At 41.7% G+C, this 24321-nt stretch overlaps 1 protein-coding gene across 1 annotated transcript in view; it reads left to right on the forward strand.

Annotated features, from left to right (window-relative positions):
• FLT1 (fms related receptor tyrosine kinase 1) overlaps positions 1 to 24321 on the forward strand; it is a 108976-nt gene that overhangs the window by 54421 nt on the left and 30234 nt on the right. The window contains exons 12-15 of the mRNA XM_064716787.1: positions 6514 to 6622; positions 13820 to 14110; positions 18880 to 19026; positions 20850 to 20981. Coding sequence (XP_064572857.1) covers positions 6514 to 6622; positions 13820 to 14110; positions 18880 to 19026; positions 20850 to 20981 — 679 coding nt within the window. The remainder of the gene's footprint in view (positions 1 to 6513; positions 6623 to 13819; positions 14111 to 18879; positions 19027 to 20849; positions 20982 to 24321) is intronic.

Consider the following 24321-nt stretch of genomic DNA (forward strand, 5'->3'; position numbering starts at 1 on the left):
AGTGCTAATAGCACTGAGCTCACTGAATGCAGCACTTCCATCACAAGTGTCTGCCTCTGACCGACTGCTACTGTGAGCAGTTCTGCTCCTGCAAGCAGCTGTGAACAGCTCTCTGAGGCACCTCCACAGCGGTGGTGCCCTGCTAAATAAACAGCGTCTACCCCACTTCCACATCCCAACACTGCAAGAGTGGTAAAAACAATCTCAGAGCTCAATGGAAACAACAAAGATGCAGGAGACAAAGAGGTAGGAAATGAATGAAGAAACTCAGAAAGTTTCACGTTTGGGTTAGCATGAAAGGAGAAATGTGTGTGGTCACAGGATCAGATTATTATAAGCAAGGGAAGAGATGAACAAGGAATGATCAACAGGTTTCTTTAGCAATGAAGGTAGCTGTTTTTACCTTCCTAAGGACATTGTGCCAGTTCCACATGTTTCCTGTATGTGCAGCATCTAAGTGCTTCTAGTTTGGCTCTTTGCTGTGGTAGATTGTTTGTTTGTCTGTGGTTATCAAGGTAGCCACAAGTATATTTTAAAGTTAGCAAAACCTCAAACCCTGTGCCTGTGCAGTTAAAGTAGTGCAGGAAGCCTGCACTACATGATTCTTTGGTGACAGAGAAACTGTGACAACAGTGTTTTAGTAACGTTTCCGCTAAAGCCTCTCCAAGCAGACATTGAGAAACTCGAGTGGTACAATGGAAGAACTTCGTAACATAAGCCATAATACTTAATCATAAGGCAGCTCTTGAAGTGATTTGATTCCCACTCCCAATGTTTTGATTCTCGTTTTGTTGGACATTTCAGTGACTTCCTACAAAGCTGCGCTATTCTTAGGACTGTCGTGTAAACAGCTAACAGACACTCTGCTGTCACTCAGCTGACTAGCATCCATCAGTGCTCCCCTTAAAGCTGACTGCTGTGTCTGACTGAGGGCTAACACTGATTACTATTCTTTGCATGGTCAGTGTTCATTAGAGTGTCAGTCAGTGAATGACCTGCTATAATAAGGTACAGAGAGCTGGTGTGTTCATTGTGCCCCGAATACAACTGGTAGTGGTGCGCGCATTCAGTGTGCTCTGTCCTGCGTGTGCAGGCTCACACTGGCTTATCAACAGCCTTGAAGGCACTTGGTACTCGTGGCACAGGGGTACAAGAGGCAGGGTTCTGTAGGAGAAGTCAGCAAGGGTCCCGGGTGTGCAGCATGTGCAGAAGACCACTAAGAAGGCAAGTTGAGATGAGGGAAAGCAAAAAGTGTGGGCCAAGAAGAAAGGATTATAAATCCAAGGGAAGGAGACAGTAGACATGAGGGCAGTTGAGTACAAGGAAAAGTTGGAGAGAGTGAGACAAAACCCTTTGTTTTTTGGTAACTAACCTACTGAGAACCTGAAGTGGAACAGAATGTTCCTGACTGCCTCATGCCTCTGCTGCCAGCGTACGTTGGGAGTACCATATATCAATAGCAAGTACCACAAAAGCTGGGTCTGTGTCACAGGGTATGCCTCCAGGTATGGTGTGTAAAGGGTAGTAATGCATGGAAGTGGAGCTTACCATGCATATATGTGTGTGTCTGTGGGTGTGTAAAAGCATATATATGTATGTATATATGTATGTGTATATATATATATATATATATATATATACACACGACTTTTTTTTTCTCTGCACAAATACCTAGCTGACACAGGTTTTTAGTGGATCCAACACTTGTGAATGACAAAGCCACTTGACTTCATGGAAAAAGGAAGGTAATGGCCCTGTATCATGATTCTGGAAGGCAAAATTTAGACTCACCAGTTTGGCTTGCAAAGATGGGTCAGCCTGACTGGTGATAGTATTAAAAAGTGTAACTCTCCAAAGTGGAGTGCTAAATAGTCAGAAAAGCCAATCCTTCCTGGACAGGACTGATAAGTGTAATCACACAAAATAAAAGGGTTCCATCTTTCCTGCATCTTCTATGCCAAGCCCTAAACATCTACCTCTCTTCTGAGTTCCCATCTTACTGATGAGAGGGAGAAGCATGTGCTGTGTCTGCTCTCAGTCCTGACACATGCCAGCTGTCTGGCCAGTACATCTGTGCAGACTGGCCATCTGGAACCCAAAGAGGAAGAGAAAGCTGTTTAGCTCACTACAGCAGCATTTTGATCTTTCTCCTCCACCAAACAGCTGGTTTTCATTAAATGTGTGAGATCTCATGAGCTTTGAGTTGTCAGTAAGTCTTGGATGAAACTGGACAATAGATTCAGAAATTACTGAGCATGTGGGGGTGGAGAGGATACTGGCAGACAGATGGACAGGCTGGTAGACAGATGAACATAAGGACGGTATGATCTTCCTCAGAACCCAGGCTAAAGATAGCAGTGGGAGCCCCACTTTCCTCTCTTCAGCACATTGTAACTTCTCCTGGAGCCTGCCCGAGTGCTACTAGAATTGCTGTCAACACTTTCAAGTGAATCTTTGGGAGGTACCAGCAAAGCCAAGCCCTTGATGAGATTAAAACCAGCAGAACTTGGGGCTTGCTGCTGCTGAGCTGCAGGACAGCACGGGATGCAGAGAGAAAACACAGCTCTGCTTGATATACAGCAACAACTCATAGAGATTTTTCTGCCTGACCCCAGGGGGAAAGTGGGTGCTGTCCCATCCACTCGTGCCCTCCTGTTGAGGGTATTTTGGTGTTTCTCCCATGCTGGTTCTGAAGGTGAAACGTGTTGACCAGATGTTTTGCACTGATGCTCCTTGCCAACAGGTGAGGCACGCAGACCGTATGTCTTTGGCACAAGCAGACCAATCCAGCAGTGCCCTACCAATGTTTAGAAATGGATCTTCCTAAATTATATTCCTTTAGACAAAGATAATGCCAAGGGCATAAAGACTGCATATTTTGATTTATTTCCTTCCTTTTTTTTAATCAATAGTTCTTAAAAGCATATGTAGAAGGGAATTGGCAATAACTGACGGACTTGCACTAACCTGCTCTTTGTTGAAATGGTTATTTTGCTTTTTAAATATGTGGGCTGTTTCAAGAAGTCAGGGCAGCAATCTCTGAACAGAGCAAGTTCATGTCAGCATCTTAAGAGGCCTTCTGGGAGTCACATAAGAGCCAGGTTGCCAAACATTTTCTGAAAACTTATTTTCCTTCTCTGCCATCAGCTGGAGCACTGGGAATCCTCTATCTCAGCTACTTTGAGAAGTGAGAAATTCAAGCAGACCCTCCAGGGGAAAGACCAGCCCATTGTGGCTCCAGCAGCAATGATCTTGTCAGCTGCTTTGTATTCTCTTTGCCTCCACAGTCTTTTCCTCATCAGTTTCCACCACAAACAAATCTGAGAATTCCTCTTCCATCTCTTTGGATTTCTGCCTTATGCCTTTTTAATTTGGCCAGCAAAGCAGCAGCAGTATGGGACTTACTTCCCAAGCCCCTGGCTTTGAGATGAGCCTGTAACATGGTGCTTCAGCAGAGATGATGGGAGTGAAAAAAAAGGCATAAAAGGCCAAAACTTTGGTGGTAAATGGAGTTTGTGGAGAGATGATGCTAAAGATATTGACCATGCCACCGTGCCAGGAGGGATTTGCCTGCTCTGTCTGATCATGCCAACTCAATTTAGACTTTCTCTATATAACATAGCTGCAAATCCAGGGACTGAAACTCCCTGTGGTGATGCCAGATGATACAAGATTGCAAAAACTTTTGCTTGTTTTGCAGTAACAGCTGTACAGAGGGACCATGCTGCACAAGCTGATCTCAAACAGCCATGGTTTCTCCATAAACAATATGCCAGACTTAGTTTTATACACACTGCTTCTCTGGTGGGTTTTGGCTGGCATCCACAATGAAAAACACAGACTGCACCACTGGAGGGCTCACAAACTATTTAAAGAGATGTTATCTTATCCTTGCAACTAATTTATAAGCTAAAAGATTTATACAGAGACATGCTGTCTCTTAAATATTCTGTTCTGTTGCAAAGTCAGTCTTGCTTCCTCCTAGACACAGTGGCTTTCTCTGCCTCAGTAGAGTAAACATACCAGTGTGTGCTCTCTAGCACTAAGGCCTCCTGTGTTCACAGCATTTCATTCCCTTGCCTTCCAAAGAGCCATTGCTTGCATGGGAGTTGCCTGTTGGAAATTACCTTTAGTTCATGCTAAAGATGTATTTGTGTAAGTTGGTCAAAACCAAAATGCTTCTGGGGGGAAACCTGGCAATTTAAATCGCTGGGTTTCAATGCCAATGAATGTTCTCTCAGGCAATTTAATACACAAGAAAAGGCATAATCTGTTGGTCACTGCAGTCATACTCATTTAGCATAACTCTATGCACCATCCTCAGTGTGACAAAAATAATAATCACATCACAGTGGGCTGAAGCAGTAAAACTCAAGGTAGTATGCACAATTTTCCATTAAAAAGTAATACCTAATGCTAGAAGGACAAAAAATCAGTCTGATATTTCCAAAAACTTTTCAAACCTTTGGAGTAGTTGTGGGAGGAATAGTTAGCATGTGTTTTTCAGGCTCAGAAATGCTCTGCCTCTGTGCATAATAAAGACAGGTGTCCTGGAGTCAGAGAGCAAGAGCTTCATTCTCCTTCACTGTGCATGACAGGTCACAGTTGCTTCCTGGGCAAAGCTGCTGTGAGGTAACACCAACTAGCAGAAACAGGCTGGTTTTTGGTGTAAAGTCTGGCATGGCAGAAGCAGTTTTTAACCACCCACATTAGCGTTCTGTGGCAAACATTGTGGGGCTTCCTTCTGGTCCAAGTTAGTGTTGAAAAAGTAGATGCAGGAATCCTGGTGCTGTACTCTGTTTCCACACTTAAAAAAATTACGTTTAGAACCTGGAAGAAATTAAAAGAGAATGACAAAATATGAACAGGGCCGGGTGCACCCTTTATAATTAGAAATTTGTGGAGCTCAGCCTACTGAATTTAGCAAAACAGGATGATTTTTCCCTAAGGGCTGTAGTTATCTCTCTGGTATTACAGATGCTCTTTAATCTCACAGAAGATCCAAAAAGGTAGTTTATAAAAATTGTAGCTAGAAATATTATGTAGTATGTTTGCAGACAGGTAGTTGGCCACTGAGATAATTTCACAGGGCAGAGGTGCAGTTAGCATTACTTGTAGTGAATTTACCATAGTGAAATCTTCTAAAACAAATAAGTCAAAACGAAATTATTTGCCTCAACAGTGTTTGCTTGAGTGCAGGAAAAGTAATAGACTCTCTGTACTGAAGAATGATTTTGGGAAACCAGAAGATCTATTTCATTTAGGGGCTCCACAAGAGTTTGGGGATAGCTATGCCTTCTCCCAGGATGAAAAAAAAGCAGTGCAAATGTTCAGTCAGTGTTTATGTAAAAAATGTAGATAACTGGTCATTATTTATTACTGCCTCACCCTTTTGTGTTTGTTTCTGAACTCCAGTAATCAGGCAGACTTAAAAGAATGTATTAATTTCACAGATCTTATTTTTATGATTTATAGAGACACCAAACAATTCCAAACAGTGGAATTCTGAAGCCCCACAATTTCCCTTTGTCACCGTTCAGCTTGCCCATGACTCCAGCCAAACCATGTTTTACAGAACAAGTAAAATGGCAACAGAAAGAAGCAAAATTAAACTACCAAGTAGTAACTGGAGGCACATTACACTGATAAAGTCCATGTCCATGCCTCATGTCTCAGCTCCATAACAGAATGACACATCATTTGTTTCTGCATAACTTTCTTCTTATGCTTAGTGCCCATGCCACTAGACCATGACTTCCCATCACCCTAAAAGTATAACTGTTATTATTACAGTGGTTTTTATGTTTCTAAGAGCACATTAGGTGTTTTTGGTCCCTGGCCTTTCGAGGCCTTTTCTTTCAAGTCAAATAACTCTGAGAAAATATTTAGTGTGCTGGACCTCTTAAGATGTTGATAGAATACAACATAACAAAAATGACATATTATTATATAATAGAAATATTAAGTCCAGGAAAATAGTGCAAAAGAAGATGAGTAAACATCTCTTTTGCCACTGCTCTGTCTCACCTGACATGTATATGGGAAAATCCAAAGAAATCCAACAAGTTTAGTGCTAAATTGAGCTACTTTTTCCCCCCCAGGGTTATCCAAATGCCTGAGGCGTGTCTCACCTATTCCCTTTGCAGTCTGGCTCTCCTACAGGCTGCTTATCTCATTGTGTGAAACACATTCTGTCGTGCTTCATGTCTTGTAGCTTACCATTACATCACCAGCGAGAGATAAATCAATCTGAAAGACATGTTCAAAGATTTTTGGTCGTGATGGCTTTGATGATATAAGGCTCACCCAAGGAGCTTGTTTCCTGTTGTTATTCTATCCTTTGCAAAACTGTGTATGGTAACATCTCCTTTAAATAGTCTCAGAGGTGCCCATCACTGAATGAATGGAAAGAGTGGATCATGGGAGAGCCAATGGTGACTTAGGAAAAAGAGAAGAAAAATTTTAACTGAGCTCTTAAGCCAATGAGAACTAAGCCTCTTCTTTCTTTTGCAGACTGCTAGCACTCTTGTTGTAGCTGAAGCCAAATCGTCAGGAATCTACAGCTGTGTGGCATCCAACAAAGTGGGAAAATCTGAAAGAAATGTCAGTTTTATTGTAACAGGTAAGATCTACTCCTCTACAGAGTCAAACGTGTTTCCTGATCCTGGACTTATAACTGTTGGGTCGTTGTGACTTTTTAATATACCACTGTTTCAGAATTGCTGTAATGTGTGAGCTCATACCATGCTTTTTGGTGATGCTGGTAGGTTGCATAGCTGCTGGTCTGGATTTCTAGGGACGCCAAATTGGTGAATGACTCATTCCTCCCTCAAGCACCAAGCATCAAGCATGACAGAAATTACAAATACAGCAATGAGTAATTCCCCATTTTGGTTCATCTCTGCAGTTATTTCATGCATGAAATTTTAGTGTATCTTCACCCGCCAGTAAGCCAGTTTCACATGTGACATTGAGGTGTCTACAGCCTCATTCTGTTGCCCACCAGGATGTCTCACAAGGCAGAGCCTAGAGCAGTGCCAGTGTCTGCAGGCAGCACGGTGCCAGAGATGTCTGGGGTGCCTCTCCCAGATCTCAGGGACAATGGCAACTTAGGGGTGGAAAAGTGTCAGGATACAGACTACAGGGTTTTGTTTCCTTTTCTGAGAAAGCCTGGAATGCCATTTGTGCCATGGCACTGAGAATTCCTCTGGTGTTATCTTCACGTATGAGTATGCTTTCTGTTATTTTTGCATTATGAGATGTGTTTGGAGTTTTCACAAACAAATGACTTAATGTTTTACTTCAGGAATTTCTGAAAAAAGCCCACAGTGTGGCTTTGGGAATAACTACTGCATTATTCAGCAACACAAAGTCTGCACATGCAATTACAAAGGATTTGCTTTCTGTCAAAAGTTTAGTTTTGTTTATAAAGCAGTAGTTTTATAAACTTAGGCTGTTGGCAGTTTTCAGGGTAGATCATTAAAGAAACGTAATTCATTCAAAAAGATGAGAAAAAGCAAAAAGTCTAAAATGTTTAGATGCTTTAATCCCCAAATCATAATCTCTGGGGTTTTTATGTTGTCATTCTCTTGCTTATAATTCTGATGAGTGATTTTAGTGAAACTCATTCTATTTCTATTCTGAGAGATATCAAAAGAGAATAGACACACTCTCACTAGATTTGATTAAAAAAAAAAAAAAAGAAAGACTGCTTCAAAAAATGTTCTCCCTCCCAAACTCTGTGTTTTTAAAATGGCAAGCTGAATCATAGAATACCAAGTTGAAAGGGGCCTCAGGATCATCTGGTCCAACCTGTCTTGGGAAAAGCACTGCATCCTGTCCAGATGGATCTTAAATTGTGGAATTGGATGGATTGTGGAATCTTAGATTGCGGAATCCAATACTTCCCTGGGGAGATTATTCCAATGACTGATTGTCCACATAGTGAAAAATTTCTTCTTGCATCCAATCAGAATCTCCCCAGGAGTAACTTGTACCCATTACCACTCGTATTTTCCATTGGCTCCTGAAATAGGAGTCTCCATCTTCCTTGTAGCCACCCTTTAAATACTGGAACATGTTGATAAAGTCTCCCCTAAGCCTTTCCTCAAGGCTGAACAAACCCAGTTCTCTCAGCCTCTCCTCAAATGGCAGACTTTTCACTCCTTTGATCATCTTTGTGGCACCTCTCTGGACCCTTTCCAGACTTTCCACATCTGTTTTGTATAGAGGGGACCCAAATTGAATCCTGTATTTTGGACATGGCCTGAAAAGTTCTGAGTAGAGTGTAATGACTTCTTTATCTCTGCTAGTGATGCCTTTGCTATTACAACCCAGCAGCCTGTTGACTTTTTTTTTTTTTTTTATCACAGCAACGCCCTTTTCATTCATGCTGAGCTTGTTGTCCACCACAGGTCCCTTTCCACAGAGCTGATCCCCAGCTGAGCAGATCTGTTGACCCAGATGAACTGGTTTTGTGCTTCCAGGAGAGTGCCCTTTCCTCTAACTGGTAAAAGAAGCTTGGGCACCAATACCTTTCTCTGGCACCTCCAGGATTTTGTAGTCTTCCTTGAATCTGCCCAGATTCCATCTGGCTTCTATCCAGCTTGCGGTATCACTCCTGCCCACACAGAAGAGTAGCAATGAGCAGTAGTCAGTGCTCTTGACAAGTTGTGGCACTGTCTCACCAACATTTCAGGCCTCAGCTACCAGAAGGCAGCATGACTCCATCATGCCAGCAGATGGGCACCCCTACAAGCACTTGCCATTTCTTTTTTAGGTATCCACTGTTGTGCTTCTTGTACAGTTTCACCTGGCAGGCTTTGTTTGTGGGTGTCTACAGCTGTTAAAGCTCCATGTCATAATACACTTTCACATTTAGAAAGTGCCACTTATCTATAAATACAGAAAATTGGTAAGAAGCATGAGAAGTATAAACCGATAAGTGACACACAGGCAGGTTGTTTGTTAAAGTACAGAAACAAGAAAAATATCTCCGTGTTCTATTAATGGATGTGACAAGAACATTTGCCACCTTGAAGATGACTCTTGTCCCACTCTCAGTTTTGCTTTCATCCCTATCCTCACATTGTGTATGTTTGGACAGAAAGATGAACACCACATAGTTCTCCATAAATTAACATGCCAATGATAGTTTCATCTTTGTGTGGGTACTTCACATGAAACTTTGAGAAGTCACTGAGAATCATTCACTGAGAATGCTGCTCTTTCAATGTGCAAGGGGCTGAATTTGGCCTTCTTTAACTCTTATTCCTCAGTTTTCACAATATAACATGGAAGATTCTGAAACCAAATGAAGCTGTACTTGGATGGACCCCATTCATCATATACAAATATCCCTTTCAACGTTTTGATGGTGGTTTCAAGTATTTTAGCACAGTGACATGAAGGATGTAGTTTTCTTATTTAGACCTAGCATTCTCAGATCTTAAATACGGATGGAAGGAAATCCTTCTCCTTGATACTAAAGCTTGCACGAGAACATGCAGAATGTTATGACTTCCCTTTGAAGAATCTTATATTGGCTGGCGTTCAGAAAGAGGAGTGTCAGCTTTATTATGTCTTGGAATTTCTTAACATCTTGACTGGTGGCAAACATTCCTTATAGTGTAGTGGAGCTGAAATGCATTTGTCCTATGAGCTCCTGGAGCTGAGCACTTCAGTTGTGTGACATGGAAAGTCCTGATCATCCTCTGACACTTGCATTGACTGAAAGCAGTGCAAACAATACTATTGTTTGGTCCCTACAAAAATCCAGTTGCGCTCACCGTAATTCTCCTCCATCAGGCTGAGACCAAACTGCTGTGGCTGTGTTTCACATCAAGAAACAAACATGTCCAGAATGTGCTGAAAAATGCACTGAGGGAGTAAAAATCTGAGCCTTACATGCTGATGGATGTGAATAGGACACTGCAAAGTATTTCCTTCTGATGAGTCCAAAACCAATACTTCAGGGTTTGTGTGACAGCTTAGGGCTAGTTTATCTTATGTTGTTGAGTCTTGTGGCGCCATTTGAAGTCAGCCTGAGCCACACAAAAGTGTCTAAAAGTAAGAGAAGCGTCTAAGCAGGAGGAGATGATTCCTTGCAGGAAAAGGAGCTGCTGCCCTCTGTAAAAGGGACACACCAGAAACTACTCTAAAGAGCAGATGGAGACAAAGATTGTTCTGAACAGGGAGATCCCTTTCCTTGAAGGCAATCTCCCTCAGCCCTTGTCCTGGGGATGAGAAAATGCACGTGCTGCAGTGCTGTGAAGGGTCCCTTTTTTTTTGTGGACAGAAACCATTAGGAAGGTGGTGGAAGGCAGAAGGTGTCCCAGCAGCACTAGTTTGGAGTTGACAAGTTCCACTGCTTCAGGGAAAGGTAAACATAAGGAAATTATTGCCAACAGAGAGAACCTAGGAAGGACAAGCACTTTCTTTAGTTACTGTAAATATCATTATTTCTGGGCTTAAAGTGAAACATGCCTATCTTTTCCTAGAAAGTTTGAGAGTGGTGTACATGATTTTATACACTGTGCCTCAGGGTGTATGACACAAAGACCATGGGCTTTGGACTAGCCTTCCTAAGGCTTCTGTCAGATAAAGAGCATTTTTGGTGTACTGTCACTGACTTAGCTCTAAAAGCAAATTGTTGTTCAAGACCAAAAAGTAGCTGTGAAACTTACATAAAATCAATGTAGAAAGGTGATTTCTGAAAGCTCTCCTGCTCACTGGTGTGGAAACAGTCTCTGTAACAGCACCTTTATGCCAAATTTAATTGTATTAGCACCCTTTCCTCCAGCCTGCCCCTTTCCCTACATTTTGGGCTGTTTTGCTGGCACACAGCAGGCCCATGGGTGTGTTTGCAATTACAGAGGGTGAAACAGGAACAGCTCTGCCTTATCTCCCTGGTTTCCCAATGTCACTAAGCGCATTTTATTTTGAGATTCCTGATGGTGCTTGGCAAAGATAAACAAAATCTTCCATCAGGAAACCTGGGAGCTATTTCCACAGGAAGCTTCAAATCACTAAAGTAAATAAAACCCTTTTACATTATTCCCAGCCACGTTATTTAGCTAGCCTGAGCCTGTAACAATTGATGAGATAGGTGTCATATATTAGGAGGCTCGTAGCCTTTAAACAAATGATTCTTTTGGAATCCTGTGCATTTTGCTGTTGTCCCTAGATTTACTTAGAAAATAGTCTTCACAGAAGGCCCACTGAGGAAGAGCTCCAGACCTGACAACATAAAAGTAGTTGTAACTGTGTTATACTGTTGGCATGCTATCCTTTTAAGCTAAAAATAGTTCACTTGCCTCAGTCCCCAGGGATCTTTAGTTTCATCTTAAGAGTTTTGGTTGGCTCTTCTTAGCTTTTACTGAGTACTGGTATCTTTAAAAGCAAAAATTGTCTCTATTTCTAACCAATACCCTGGATTTCACAACACATCAGAAGAATTTGAAATGTACTGTAAGATGCAGCACCTTCTTTCTTCCCAGTACTTATCCACATTCAAAATGTTGGCCATGTGATTGTTTTTAAGCATGTTTGAATTTAACGTTTTTTAACAAAATCAAGCATAGGATTCAGTTCATCTAACTTCAATCTTACAATTAGGTACGGAAGCCTAAGCTGATCATGTAGGATCTCTTCATAATTAAGCATGAGGGATCAGAATGTCTGGCATTTAACCCATCTTAAAGGGATGGTTTGCACTGCCCTCTGGAGAAGCCTGTGTCACTCCATGGACTGTAAACTTTTGCCCACATACAGAATACAAAACATCTATATTCAAGTAAATGTCTGCATTTTGGCAGCTGAGGCTAAATATGATGGATTTTATCTAGGGAGGTGTTTCATCTTTATAGCACTTCCGGTCAAAACGTTCTTAATTGAGGTTAGAATTTGGCACCACACACCCTTACATATCAAACAGGATCCTGATGGTTGTCAACTCGTAGATGAATTCATGAAATTTGAAATTTTTCTTATAGCTTTGCTTGCCAGAGAGAGGAAAGTGGTATCTCAATGGAACAATTTAACACCAAGCTTTAATACCCAGTCTACTATTTTAGTGTCTCTGCCTCCACTAGGTTGATCTTTGGCCTGCACGCCTGAACCACAGCTGATGACAGGCACACACTGTGCTCCCACTGCAGGGGCATGATGAGTTCAAGCAGCAGAAATCAGGCCTCTCCCTGGAAGGCATCTACTGTCAGGAGACATTTCAATCCAGGGCTAGCAGGAGCTCATTTACCCTCTGTTTAACTCAAGGATAGATGTGGAAAAGAGGTTGTTATGGGGGACAACTGATGCCAGGCTTCCAATAGGCAGAGAGCATTGAGCAGGTTATGGTCATGGTTCCCCTGGAAGACAAGGCAGCCTCAGTTTGCAATGTGGGGATTTAGGGAGTAGCTTTCTGATGGATTGGTCAACCAGTGAGAGAGGTTAATGAAAATATATGTGGGATATTATTCACCTGAGAGGCACTTTTTACATATTCCTGCTGAAGTGACATTAAACCCGAAGCAGCACTGGTAAGAATGAACTGAATGGAAATCAGCTGTTCATGATCTAAGAAACAAAAAAAGAAGGTATAACTCTCCCTTATGAAAGAAGAAGCCATTCTTAGGATTTCAAGTCAAGTTTACGGCCAAGTGCCATAGCAATTAGTAGTGAAAGAACAATTGAAAATGGCCACAGTCGATGTCACTTGACCGAGAAGAAGGAAATGACTTTATCAGAATATTGGCTACAAATAAACCAAGAGAGGTTGCATTCTAGGAGTAAAACTTGGAAGAGCTTTCTCTCAGGAACTTCTACTTTCACTGAGGTCAGTGATGTGAGCACCTGGCTGGAGGGATGAGCCCCAGGTGGGGGCAGCTGGGAGGCAGCTGACACCACCACAGCTCTGCACCACTGCCCAGGTGGAGGGAGTTGCAAGTGACATCACAATAAACCGCAAACAGGACCTTTCCAAGTAGGACTTTCTACGTTGTTGGCTAAATTACTCCTGCCTGAACCATCTGCTATGATGTGAAAACTTAACCCATGTCTACACTTAATAAATTGTTGGTGCAATGATACTTGGTTTCTCTCAGGTGAAAATATTTTTCACCTGTGATAATGCCAAGGCACCTGAATAAAATACCTTCATCCTCGTGCTGCCCACACACAGCTGGTCACCCCGGGCAGAGGATACTGCTTCTGCTCACCTCTTGGGGGGCTGGTAGGCTTTGAATGCAGGGAGGGAAATTCCCTGTTCCAAGGGAAATCTCAGGTGTGTAGTTCACAGATTTGTTGTAATTTCTCAGGACTTGAAGCATTTTTAAGAAATAGATGTATTTTATCTGAATGCTTGTGAATAACAAGAAAACAGTACAACCAAACATGATGAAATGCAATATTTTTATACTGCCCTCTTGAGATTCCTTTTCTCTTATGCAGTTCACAAGCTGGAGCTGTGATCAGAATACTTCTCCTTTTTCATAGTCCCACTGTGCTGTCTTTAAATAATTCTGCTTTTGGTACCTTGCCCCGGTCTGTCATAACTTGGCATAACACTTATACAAACTCATTACTTCCTAGAGCAACTTCAGTTTACACCAACTGACATCTGAGGTCAAGCGTATCATAGTTCTGAGAAAAATTATGAGAATAGATTTAGCTGAGTGTATGAAAGGAAAGATTACACACCTGAGCAGGAAGACAACGACACTGATTAGTTCAAAGACCTTCTGATAAAGGGGGAAATATATGCTGTGTTAATTTTGGCTCATTAGTTTCATATGAACTAAAAAGTGTTCTTGATTTTTGACAGATGTACCAAGTGGATTCCATATTAGTTTGGAAAAAATGCCCATTGAAGGAGAGAATTTGGTATTGTCCTGTTCAGCCAACAAATTCCTGTACAAAGACATTGCTTGGATTTTACCCAGGACAGTCAACAATCAAACGAGAGCAAAGAAGTCTCACAACAGGGAGTACTCCATCACCCTCACTCTGACCATCAAAAACGTTTCCCTGGCACACTCAGGCACCTATGCCTGCCGAGCAAGGAACATATACACGGGGAAAGAAGTGCTTCAACAGAAAGACGTTACGATCAGAGGTGAGCACTGCAACAAAAAGGCTGTTTACTCTCGGATCCTCAAATATAAAAGCACAAGGAATGATTGTACAACACAAAGCAATGTAAAACATTAAAGGACTCATTAAACAGTAAGAGATGTCTCATATCATCTTGATTTTTGTATCACTGTTGCTACCTTTCAAGCCCTGAGGTGGTGCTCATTTCCCCATGGGTTGGAAATAGGAGGAATAGCAAACAAAATCCTAACACGTGAGCTTCCAGTTGAGTTCAGACGGGTGTTTTCTGCTTTGAAAAGGCACATGGAAGCTGGGGTTTGGAAGATCCCCCGTGCTACATTTTACATGCCGTTATTTTTTCTCTTGCTGTCTCCTACTGAGCAATAAGGAAAACTTTGGATCAATCTTTTCTTCCGCTTTGATATCAGCCTCATCAAAAGTGTCAAAGCTGAATAAACTGATTAACTTTAAAAACTGCTGTTTTCAGTCAACAATGGACATTTAATAAGCTAACTTGAATGTGCAGAATGAGCACAATTCAGTTTGAGATTGACTGGACTACATATTTTTTATTTTAATCTGATCTTGATGGACTTATAAATATTACCTGCTGAGCAAGTTCTAATACTTATTTATTTGAAATTATTTTCTACACTAAAGTACATTAATCTTAAAAAAGTATCTTCTAAAAGAAGTATGCAGGGAAGAAATAAAAATGTTGATATAATGCACAGACCTATCATATCATTTATAATAATGATGATTTTACAACTGACAGCCATGAACCATGTTTCTCCAAATAAATCCAGGTAGACTTCCAGTTGCTGTGTTGGTCAATTTTTAAAGTCAGTTCTGCACTAATGTAAAAAAACTGCTGATAAAAGTGTGAGTGTTGCTTCTGGCCTGAAGATTCAGGAGTTTGTACTGTTGTAATTATTTTATTAAATGAGGAATGTTACACTAACATGACTGACAAGGTTTTAGCCAGCATGGTTAGTTAATACATTTTAAAAATACAAATTCAAAATTGATGCCATTAAAAATATTCATTGCTTTTGGTATGCAAATGACAATTGGATTTATTATGGGGATTAAGAACCAGCAAAACTGCTGAAGGACAATTAAGGGCAACCTAAGAATTCCTTGTGAGCATTTCCCCTTTTCTTTTCCTTTGTCATGATTTTGCTATGAGATGTTTCTGTGTGCTATAAATTCTGTGTAAGGAAAAAGTTACTATTTTTAATAGATCTGATAACTTTATTTTTTTACAATTACATAGCTTTAATTATTTTGGTTACATTTATGATCGATCATTTATATAGCATTTACACAAGCCATAACAAAACAGACCACAATGACCAAAATAGCTGCAGCAAAGGAACAAAGTGGCTGTGCTTTTAAAATAGAGGGTGACAACATGACAGTTTCTTGCGCTTGGGAACTCACCAGACTATTTCCTCCTTTAGGTATCGAGACTGTGTCCCACGGCTAAACTTGCCTTTCACGTGGGAATTGCTTTTGTCAAGTGTGAAAGGGTAAACAATAGCATTTCCCCATAATGCCAGTTTCATGGAGCCTAAAATGCTTAGAAAACAATTGGTAACCTGGAAGTTGTCAGAGTAAAGAAAAGAATAATCATTTATATCTTGAAATGTCACCTATAGCCTGCTTGTATACAGTAACTCTTTTGTTCATTATTAGCATGATGGCTTCCAGAAACAATGGGTTCTTGCAAAGGGATCAGGCTCTCTTTTTTTCCTAAATCATGCCTAAAATGCAAGTGAAGTCGTTGGTGACTGCTTAAAAATGGAGCAAGCTCACTCTTTAGCATTTGCAATTCTTCAGAAGAACTACAATACAGAATCCCCTTTTTTCCTAGGGTATTTTGTGGGAAGACATTTGATGGCGAGGTGGGCGGTGATGACAGGACATTACAAATTTTCCAAATGGCCTTGGGAGCCGAAGCACCATGATTTGTGCAGCCAGTTGCCAGGCAATATGAGCTTGGGTCAAAAAAAAAAAAAAGAGATGTGGCAATTAGACTGTTTTTCTGTGAAGCTGTTGTGCATTGCAATGGTGTATGTCCCTGCTGAGTGGAGGTGCCACCAGCCTGGGCTCGACCAGCACTCAGAGGCCACGCTGTGCAAGGATGTCCTGACATCCCAGTGTGGCTGTCCATGTTGGCGGGCACAGAAAAAGCTCACTGGAAACCTTGGAGGAAAGCAGTTCTTGGTGGCAGGATAAAAACTACTGATGTCGCTTTTGATGTCCTTGGATGACTGGAGAATCTCATGGGTTTGAGGAGTTTCTCTGCCTTCTGCTGTGTAATATATTATTTAGGGAGAAAGGTGTGAATTATATTTCTTCTTCTTTTTTTTTAAGTGTTTAAAATAAAGCTTGTATTTATATTTTTGTACTGATTAATAAAAAATAAGTGAACAGACAACATAATCCTAACAAAGAGCAAAAATGGATGGAATGCAAATGTAAACCTAAAAATTAACAAATTGTAATTTCTCCCCTTTGTTTGCTTTTAAAAATGCAAATTTTCCCTCCCTACCACCCCAGGTCAGAAAAGTACTCTGATGCCAGTGCCCTCTTCTCCCCTCTGTGATCCCCCTGTCACTCCCCTGGGCCGAATTCTGCCTACAATGAAGTTCCTTGGGGTTACTGAGAGCAGAGTTTGGCCAGCAAGGCAGCATTGGTGGGCAAGCACGAAGGCTGGGTCAGGTCTGGGGGGCTGCCCTGGGAGCTGAGCCCCACACTCTGCTGGGGGCCAGGCTTGCCCCTCAGCTTTGGAGTGAGCAGGGTAGGACATTGGAAACTGACCCCCTTGGCTCCACTGCAAAAATGAACGGGAGAAAACAGGTGGTTTGCAAAAGAGAATAATCCTCAGGTTGACCAAGTCCTTGAAAAATCAGCTGATTGTAGCAGAGAAATTATTGAAAGTATGTGAATGATGACTTAAGTTTTAAGCAAAAAAGTTTTTCTTAATATGAAATCCCATCTTTAGTGTATGGCTATAAACAAATTAAAATTAATCACAACTCACAGAACGTGTGATTTGCCTTTGTTGTGTCATCTTGTCCGCCTTCATTTTGGTTGTCTGGGCTGGGGTGTCTGTCAGGGACTGCTGAAAAATATCGAGCTCTTCTCAGCACGTGTATGTGGACATGCCTCAGGCTGTGCCTGTTCAGATTGTTGTGAAAAATGAGAACTAAATAAAAATTGAGATGAGGTATCAAGGAGAAGAGGGCAGTCTTCTTGGCTGCAAGGCAAATAGAGTTGACGATGTCATTGTGTAGGTATGTGATGAAGAATTTACAGTGCCTCTCATGCTGTTTGGGAAGAGAGAACAAATTGTCTACCAGGCTGTAAAGAACAAATTTCATTGCCTGTGAAAATTATTGGCTTGCAGCTCAGAAGTGCCCAAAAGTCATAGTCATTGCACAGTCATGACTATGTTGGAATTAATTTTAAGGTGCAAGGGCATTGCAAAAATATCCCAGTTTAAAGGTGCTTTTAGTGCTGTGGGGATCATGCACACTGAAAAATCTGGTGGTACATAGGGGTTTAACATTTCTGGAGAGTTATTATTTATGTCTGGTAACAGAATAATTATGAGGATGGCTAGAATAATTATGTGTGATGGCTAGTTTTTCTGTAAGGTAAAAGAATAATCTTCCAAACACAGATTATCAGAAATTCAGCTGATACTGAACTTGGTGTATTGGCACCTATTGCAGCTTGAAAGCAAATAGTTGATTTCTGCTTTTATTTTGTTTCATTTTGTATTTGGAATCTGTGTATTACCATGTTAGTAATTGCTGGCAGTGTCCTTGAAGGGAAAGATTGCAAATAATTGGGGAATTTGAGGGAATCTGCAGAGCATTTCTGTCTGTGATGCTACTCAGGAGCTCCCTGAATTCTCCATGACTGCTTTAAATGGATGAAAATACCAAAAATAATTATGTGAGAGTTGCAAATGTGTATGAAAGATGTTGCCATATAATGTGCGTAAACATTGTCAAGATATTTACAATGTTTGTTAGGACAGCCTTCAGCACTGTATGAAATGAGGGAAGGAGTGGCAAAGGGTTGAAATGATCATGAGATTGTTTTGTTTCTGTCAGAGAGGACTTTAACATGATGTTTGTAGTGTGTTTTTGAAATGCTGTGGTGTGGTTTGGCCAGGCCTGGTTATGTTCAGCCAAATATGTGAAACACAGAAGTAGAATAACTTACGAAAACTTTGGTACAATGCTTATGTGCTCATGGTGGGTTTGGATCATGTGTGTATACTGAATATGATTTGTAACTGTACTCTTTAAAGTAAGTAAATTATCAAAGTCACATTCATGGCTATCACGGTGTATGGACCAGCAAAGCACTACAAGCAGCACAGAGATACTCTGCTACAGGGCTGTTCTGATGATTCTTCAAATCTTTGGCGTCACAGTTTCCTTTGATGGTGAAAAACTGAGCTTTCATAGAAAGTCATTGCTTTCGATATAAACTAGCGTGGTTGGTCATGGAACTGAGAAAATCTTTTGAGCACTGTCATCATTGGGTTTTCACTGGTCACCATAGCATGCAATTGCTGAGTAATGGGAGTTCCCTGCACACACCAAACCCTCCCGAGCTAAGCGGAACACTAAATAAAATCAGGGAAAAATGAGCTTGGTAGAAGAACTGTAACAATCTCTAACACCAGTAAAACGAGTGTAGGGGAGATAATTAAGTCTCCACCATTACAAGAATGTAAAACAAAGGTGTTGTTTTGTCTTATAGCTCAAGAGGCACCAGCCCTGCTGCGGCAGCTTTCGGATCAGACAGTGAACGCCAGTAACTCTGCCATGTTGGAGTGCCAGGCTCGTGGTATTCCTGAGCCCCAGATATCCTGGTTTAAAAACCATGAGGAAATACAGCAAGAACCAGGTGAGAGCTTTGTGTACTCACCTACCTCTTACAGCAGGCTTTTTATTTACCCTTCTGCCTTAGGTAGCCATTTGCAGAGCCACTGGCATCAGTACTTAGATGGAAGGAAGGCAGTTAGGCAGCAATCCAGGTGCTCCAGGTTATTCTGTGTCACTCCAAAATATGAGCCAGGCTGGAGATCTAGACACAACTGGCCTTTATGGAATTGGTGAAGCATTTTTCATCTTAAAAGAGCCATCTCCAGAGAAACATATTTACCTCCATTTGTTATAGAGGGAGCCCAAGGAACAGGGTCTTGGCCAACAGATATGGAAGTACCAGCAGGGGTCTGTGGTCAGGCACTCAAAGTCTGTTCATGAGTCAAAAACTATCCAGGAGACTAAATCCATGTCTGGGGTATCCAAAATCCAAATGCATTTACGGCGGCAGGGGAATCCAGGTCTCATGCAACAGAGACGAACAGCTTCCCGGGTGGCATGTTGCAACAACAGGAAAACTTTGGGAGCTCTTTACTGATGTTTCTGGAATGTGGCTTCAAAGATCAGCTAAGGCTAAATGTGCAGCTGCGGGCATCATAGTCATGGATGTATTCCTTGGATATTTCAGATGGAAATTAATGACAGAGGAAAGGCAAAACCTTTCTCATGGGAATTCGTGCACATTTGGTTCAGAAGCACACACTGAGATAGTGTTAAAACACTCAGCAAAAATGTTCAGGAGGTCTGGTGCATTGGAACTTGAATTCAAAGTGTAATCTTCTACAGAACATTTTAGCAAGTTCGTAGTTATGGTCATGTCCTGAATTATTAGGAATTACAATAGCATGAATAAAAACAACTGGAAAAAAAAATGAGGGTTTCTCCAACTGAGTTATAAGCCCATGCAGACTTCCAGCGCAGGCACTAAGCTTAATCTAGAGACAGATTCCATGAAGATTTACAGTGATGACATTGCTGTAGTGTGCATTAATAACACTATCTTCCAAACTGAAGGTTATGTGTCTAACTTGGGGTAATGCAACAAACACAATTGGGAGCCAGGGAGATGTCTCCAGAGGGTAAGTCAGAGCACTTCAGTTAGGTGCCTGAAATAGATGGTGGGAATACATTTTGATGGGACTGTGGTTCTGATGGAGCCAAACACAAGTGCGTACTTGACTGCACATTTCCTGGCTAGAAGGTGCCCTAGCAGCAGTCCTGAGACCAAATCTGCTCCCTGCCTCTTCCTTGCTTCTTGGAGTATTGTCCAGGCTGCCTTCTGGGTTGACCTATCTGGAATAAACAAGATGTTTAAAACTTCAGGTAATTCCCTCATGGGAATTCTCTTTGCACTGTCTGGAGCCCCTGTGTAAAGGAGCCCATCGTTCCACACGACATGGGCAGGTGAGATGTGGAGCAAGTCTGCTGCCCATAGGGACAGTCTGAAGGGCCTTTGGAAGGGCTCTAAGCTTGAGCTGCTTCTGGGGCAGACCTGGGTCTGTAAGCGCAGTAATCAGATTATCCTTTTTCCAAAAGCTGCAGACATGCTAAAGTGCTCACCTGGATGAAAGCATAGGCACAGTGCTATCAACACAAACAGTACCAAGTATTTCCAAGACCATTCCCTTAGGCTGAGCTTTTTGACTCACACAAGTGCTTTGTAAACACTGATTTCCAAGAGGCTCACAGGCGTCCAAGTGCACTTGGCTTTCCTGCAGACAACATTGTGCCGTGCAGTCTGTGGCTCAGATTTCTTCTGAGAACTTGAAGTAGATACTATTACACAAGGGCCAGGTTTTGTTTATATCCTGGCTGCCTCTCATTGCAAAATATTTCGTTTCACAGGAATAATTTTAGGGCCTGGAAGCCGAATGCTGTTTATTGAAAGAGTAAAAGAGGAGGATGAAGGACTTTACCAGTGTATAGCCACCAACTTGAAAGGGTCCGTGGAGAGTGCGGCTTATGTCACGGTACAAGGTAAAGCACCACACTAAATGGGAAGAGCAAGCCTTCCAGAGTGATGTTCTTAGGCTGGAAGGGCAGGGGTATGACCTGGGACTCCTCTGGTGATCTCTGAAGCAATTTGAAGGAAGTCCTAGCAAGGGAAGCATACCAGGTTTGAAAGGAAGCCCAGCAGGAAATGCTAACTCAGAGTGTGTTTACACTGACCTAAAAAGAAGAATTGCTTCAACCCAACAAAGATCAGGTCAGGGTAGAAGACAAATGTAAATTTAGTATCAGCAAAACAAACAAAAACCAGGGTAAGTAACACTCCCCTACCCACATATTTTCCCATTTCAGATTAATCCCATAGAAATTAGAGGCCTGGGATGTTCTGATTTGTTTATTTTTCAGTGTAAAGTGAATTGCCAAATCAGACTGGAAGACTTTAGCCTAGCAATAGCTACATATGCAAAGGTACTACTACAAGGAAGTAGTTTGATTTAGTTATTTCTGTAACCATTACTTGAGTTATCAGGCTAATAATTTAAATGTCCACCATTGTTCTGCCTTCTGACAATTTCAACTCATGCCTGTGGCAGGGAAATCAATTAATTTTACATTAAATAAAAAGAAAGTTTATTAAGTGACCTTTCAATTTCATTGAGTATCCTTTTGGCTCATGAATTATGACATTAGAGAAGTAGGTTGACATTCTCCATATAGCTCAATGTTGTACATGTATTAAATTTGACATAATCTATCTTACTGACATGGTGTTAAGTAAGTAGTCCTGGATGCATTTAGTTGCTCCTTAAAAACACAATTGGAATATAACCAGGCCTCTTAGGCAGAGATTATATGTTTGTGGATGTTCTCATATAATTGTTAAATGTGTCTGAATACTTCTGGCTATTTGGATACTCTGCAGGACAAGACAATTACAACTAGTATTGATTTTTTGCCATGTGTTTGCAGTTGGAGTTAATAGTAATGATACAATGATGCTTCTGCTTTAAAAGGTCAGGGATAAGTGTATGCACGTGTGGGCTGGCCTAACTGGTGAAATTGAAGAGTTAAAAACCTATCCCCTTATGAATAATTACAGAATCATAGAATGGTCTGGGTTCTTGGATCCTTAAATATCCTCTAGCTCCAGCCTGCTCTAGTGGAAGGCAGAAACACCTCCACCAGACCAAGTTTCTCAAAGCCTCCTCCAACCCAGCCTTGAACACTTCCAGAGCTGCAGCGTTCAGAACTTCCATGGGAAGCCTGTGCCAGGGCCTCATCACACTCAGAGTAAAAAAGTTCTTCCTAATATCTAATCTAAACCTGTCCTCTTTGTGTGTGAAACCGTTCTCCCTTGTCCTGTCTCTCCATGCCCTGGAAGAAGTGACTCTCCATCTCTCTATTAGACCCCCTTTAAGTAATGGAAGGCTGCCAAAAGGTCTCCCTGGAGCCTTCTCCTCTCCAGGCTGAATGATTCCAGCTGTCCCAACCTGTCTTCATAGGAGAGGAGCTTCAGTCCTTTGGTCATCTTTGTGGCCCTCCTCTGGACTTGCCCCAAAAGATCCACATCATTCTTACGTTGGAAGCCCCAGAGCTGGATGCAGCACCCCAGATGGGGTCTCACAATAGCAGAGTAGAGAGGCAGGATCGCCTCTAAGTGCCTTGATAATACCAAGGCTTTTACAGCTGCTGTAACAGCTAAATGAATAACTTGTGCCAGCTGCTTGCTGTCCAAATCATCCTACTAATTCATAGTCCCGGACAATGTAATTCATTATTGTATTGATTTTTACATAACTGAAGCTTGGCTGTTTATTACAACACAAGCATTCTGTCAGATGGCTTCTAGGAAGTCATATATCCTAGTCCAGAGGAGAGGAAAGGAAGCATCCAGGAAGGCTTCTGCTGTGGTTACGTGTCCTGAGGGACCACCAGCAATGTTCTTGTACAGCTTCTATGGGAGCAGGAGATGAAGACCACCACATTAAAATTTATGGCTTTGAGACTGGATGATGAAAAGAGAGACAGTTTGTCTTATCTACTCTGATCAAGGAAAATGTCTTTCCACTCTTTTCCTACTACGTGAAGGGACATCACTAGAGCTTTTTTTACTCATTCCTACACTGCTCTGGAATGTCTGTCCGTCTCCCAGGAAAGGAAGCCTCCTACTTCATCCCTGAGCCTGGAGGGATAAGATCAGAGCTTGAAGGCTTTCCCTAAGCTTTGCCACTTTCATGTCTCTCTGAGAAACAGAGGCCCTGTGCCTGCTGCTGTGAGCACCAAGCCTTGCCTCTGTCCTGGGGCTCTCTGAACCCGGGGCTGCAGATCAAAGGGAGCAGAGCAGTGCCTCATGTCGACGGCCACGTTTAGCAGATTGGAAGAGTAGTTTGTGAATGAGTCAGGAAGGAAACTGTCTGCTCTCTTTATTTCCTCTGAGAAAACATTCTTATACTCACAGATAAAACAATGTGTTATTTTTGTGTCCGAGATGGATGAATGGGTGGGGGAATCAAAGGGCTGTTTTGAAATTATTGCAGGCTCTGTTTGGTTTGGAATCAGGGGTTGCTGAGCTATCTGTGGAGAAGAAGGGCCATGTCTGTGGGCATGTCAGAGCAATCTCTCTGCTTGCTCTTGGCTGAGGAATTGAAGAGGCACCAAATCTGCAAGGACAGAATAGAAACAGCAAATGGCTGCCAGAGCACCTAGCAGGTAGAGGGGACTGTACCCCTAAAAGTCTGGGGAGAAATGCTGCTGGGCATGTGGGGAACACAGACTCTTGGGCAGCTTTTCTAGGGGGGCCAACATGCTTGCAGAGCTGCCATGAAAGCCATTTCCTGCTTCCTCTACTGAGGACCCTCACAGCCCCAGGGATACAGTTAGTTGCAGAGGTGCTGCTTTGAAGGAGATGAGTTGATAAAGGAAGGAGCAATTTATGCTCACTGAAATATGGACATATAAAGCAATACAACAATGTGCCCTGTCTTAAAGCTGATATTTGATAACTTAATGTGAATCCTGCTGATGAAAAGGAAAACATTTATCAAGTAGTCACTGAACAATGCTGACACTATGAAAATGGTGCTTTCAAAATAACTTCTTTTTAAAATAACTTCTATTTAAATGACTTATTTTAAATAACTTTACTATCTATCTATCTATCTATCTATCTATCTACCTATCTACCTACCTACCTACCTACCTACCTAACCTCTCTGACTTTGTATCTCAAAATGTTGTGCCTTTTGAGTCATGCTGAAGCCATCAGGAACTTCTCCATGAAGTTTATCTGGAATTCCCACAGCTATTAAAAGAAGTTCAGCCCAGGTCATGACTTCAGTTTGCAAGATTGCAGGTGGACATCAGGGGA

Source organism: Zonotrichia leucophrys, chromosome 1 (assembly GCF_028769735.1).
Source record: "Zonotrichia leucophrys gambelii isolate GWCS_2022_RI chromosome 1, RI_Zleu_2.0, whole genome shotgun sequence".
NCBI lineage: Eukaryota > Metazoa > Chordata > Aves > Passeriformes > Passerellidae > Zonotrichia > Zonotrichia leucophrys.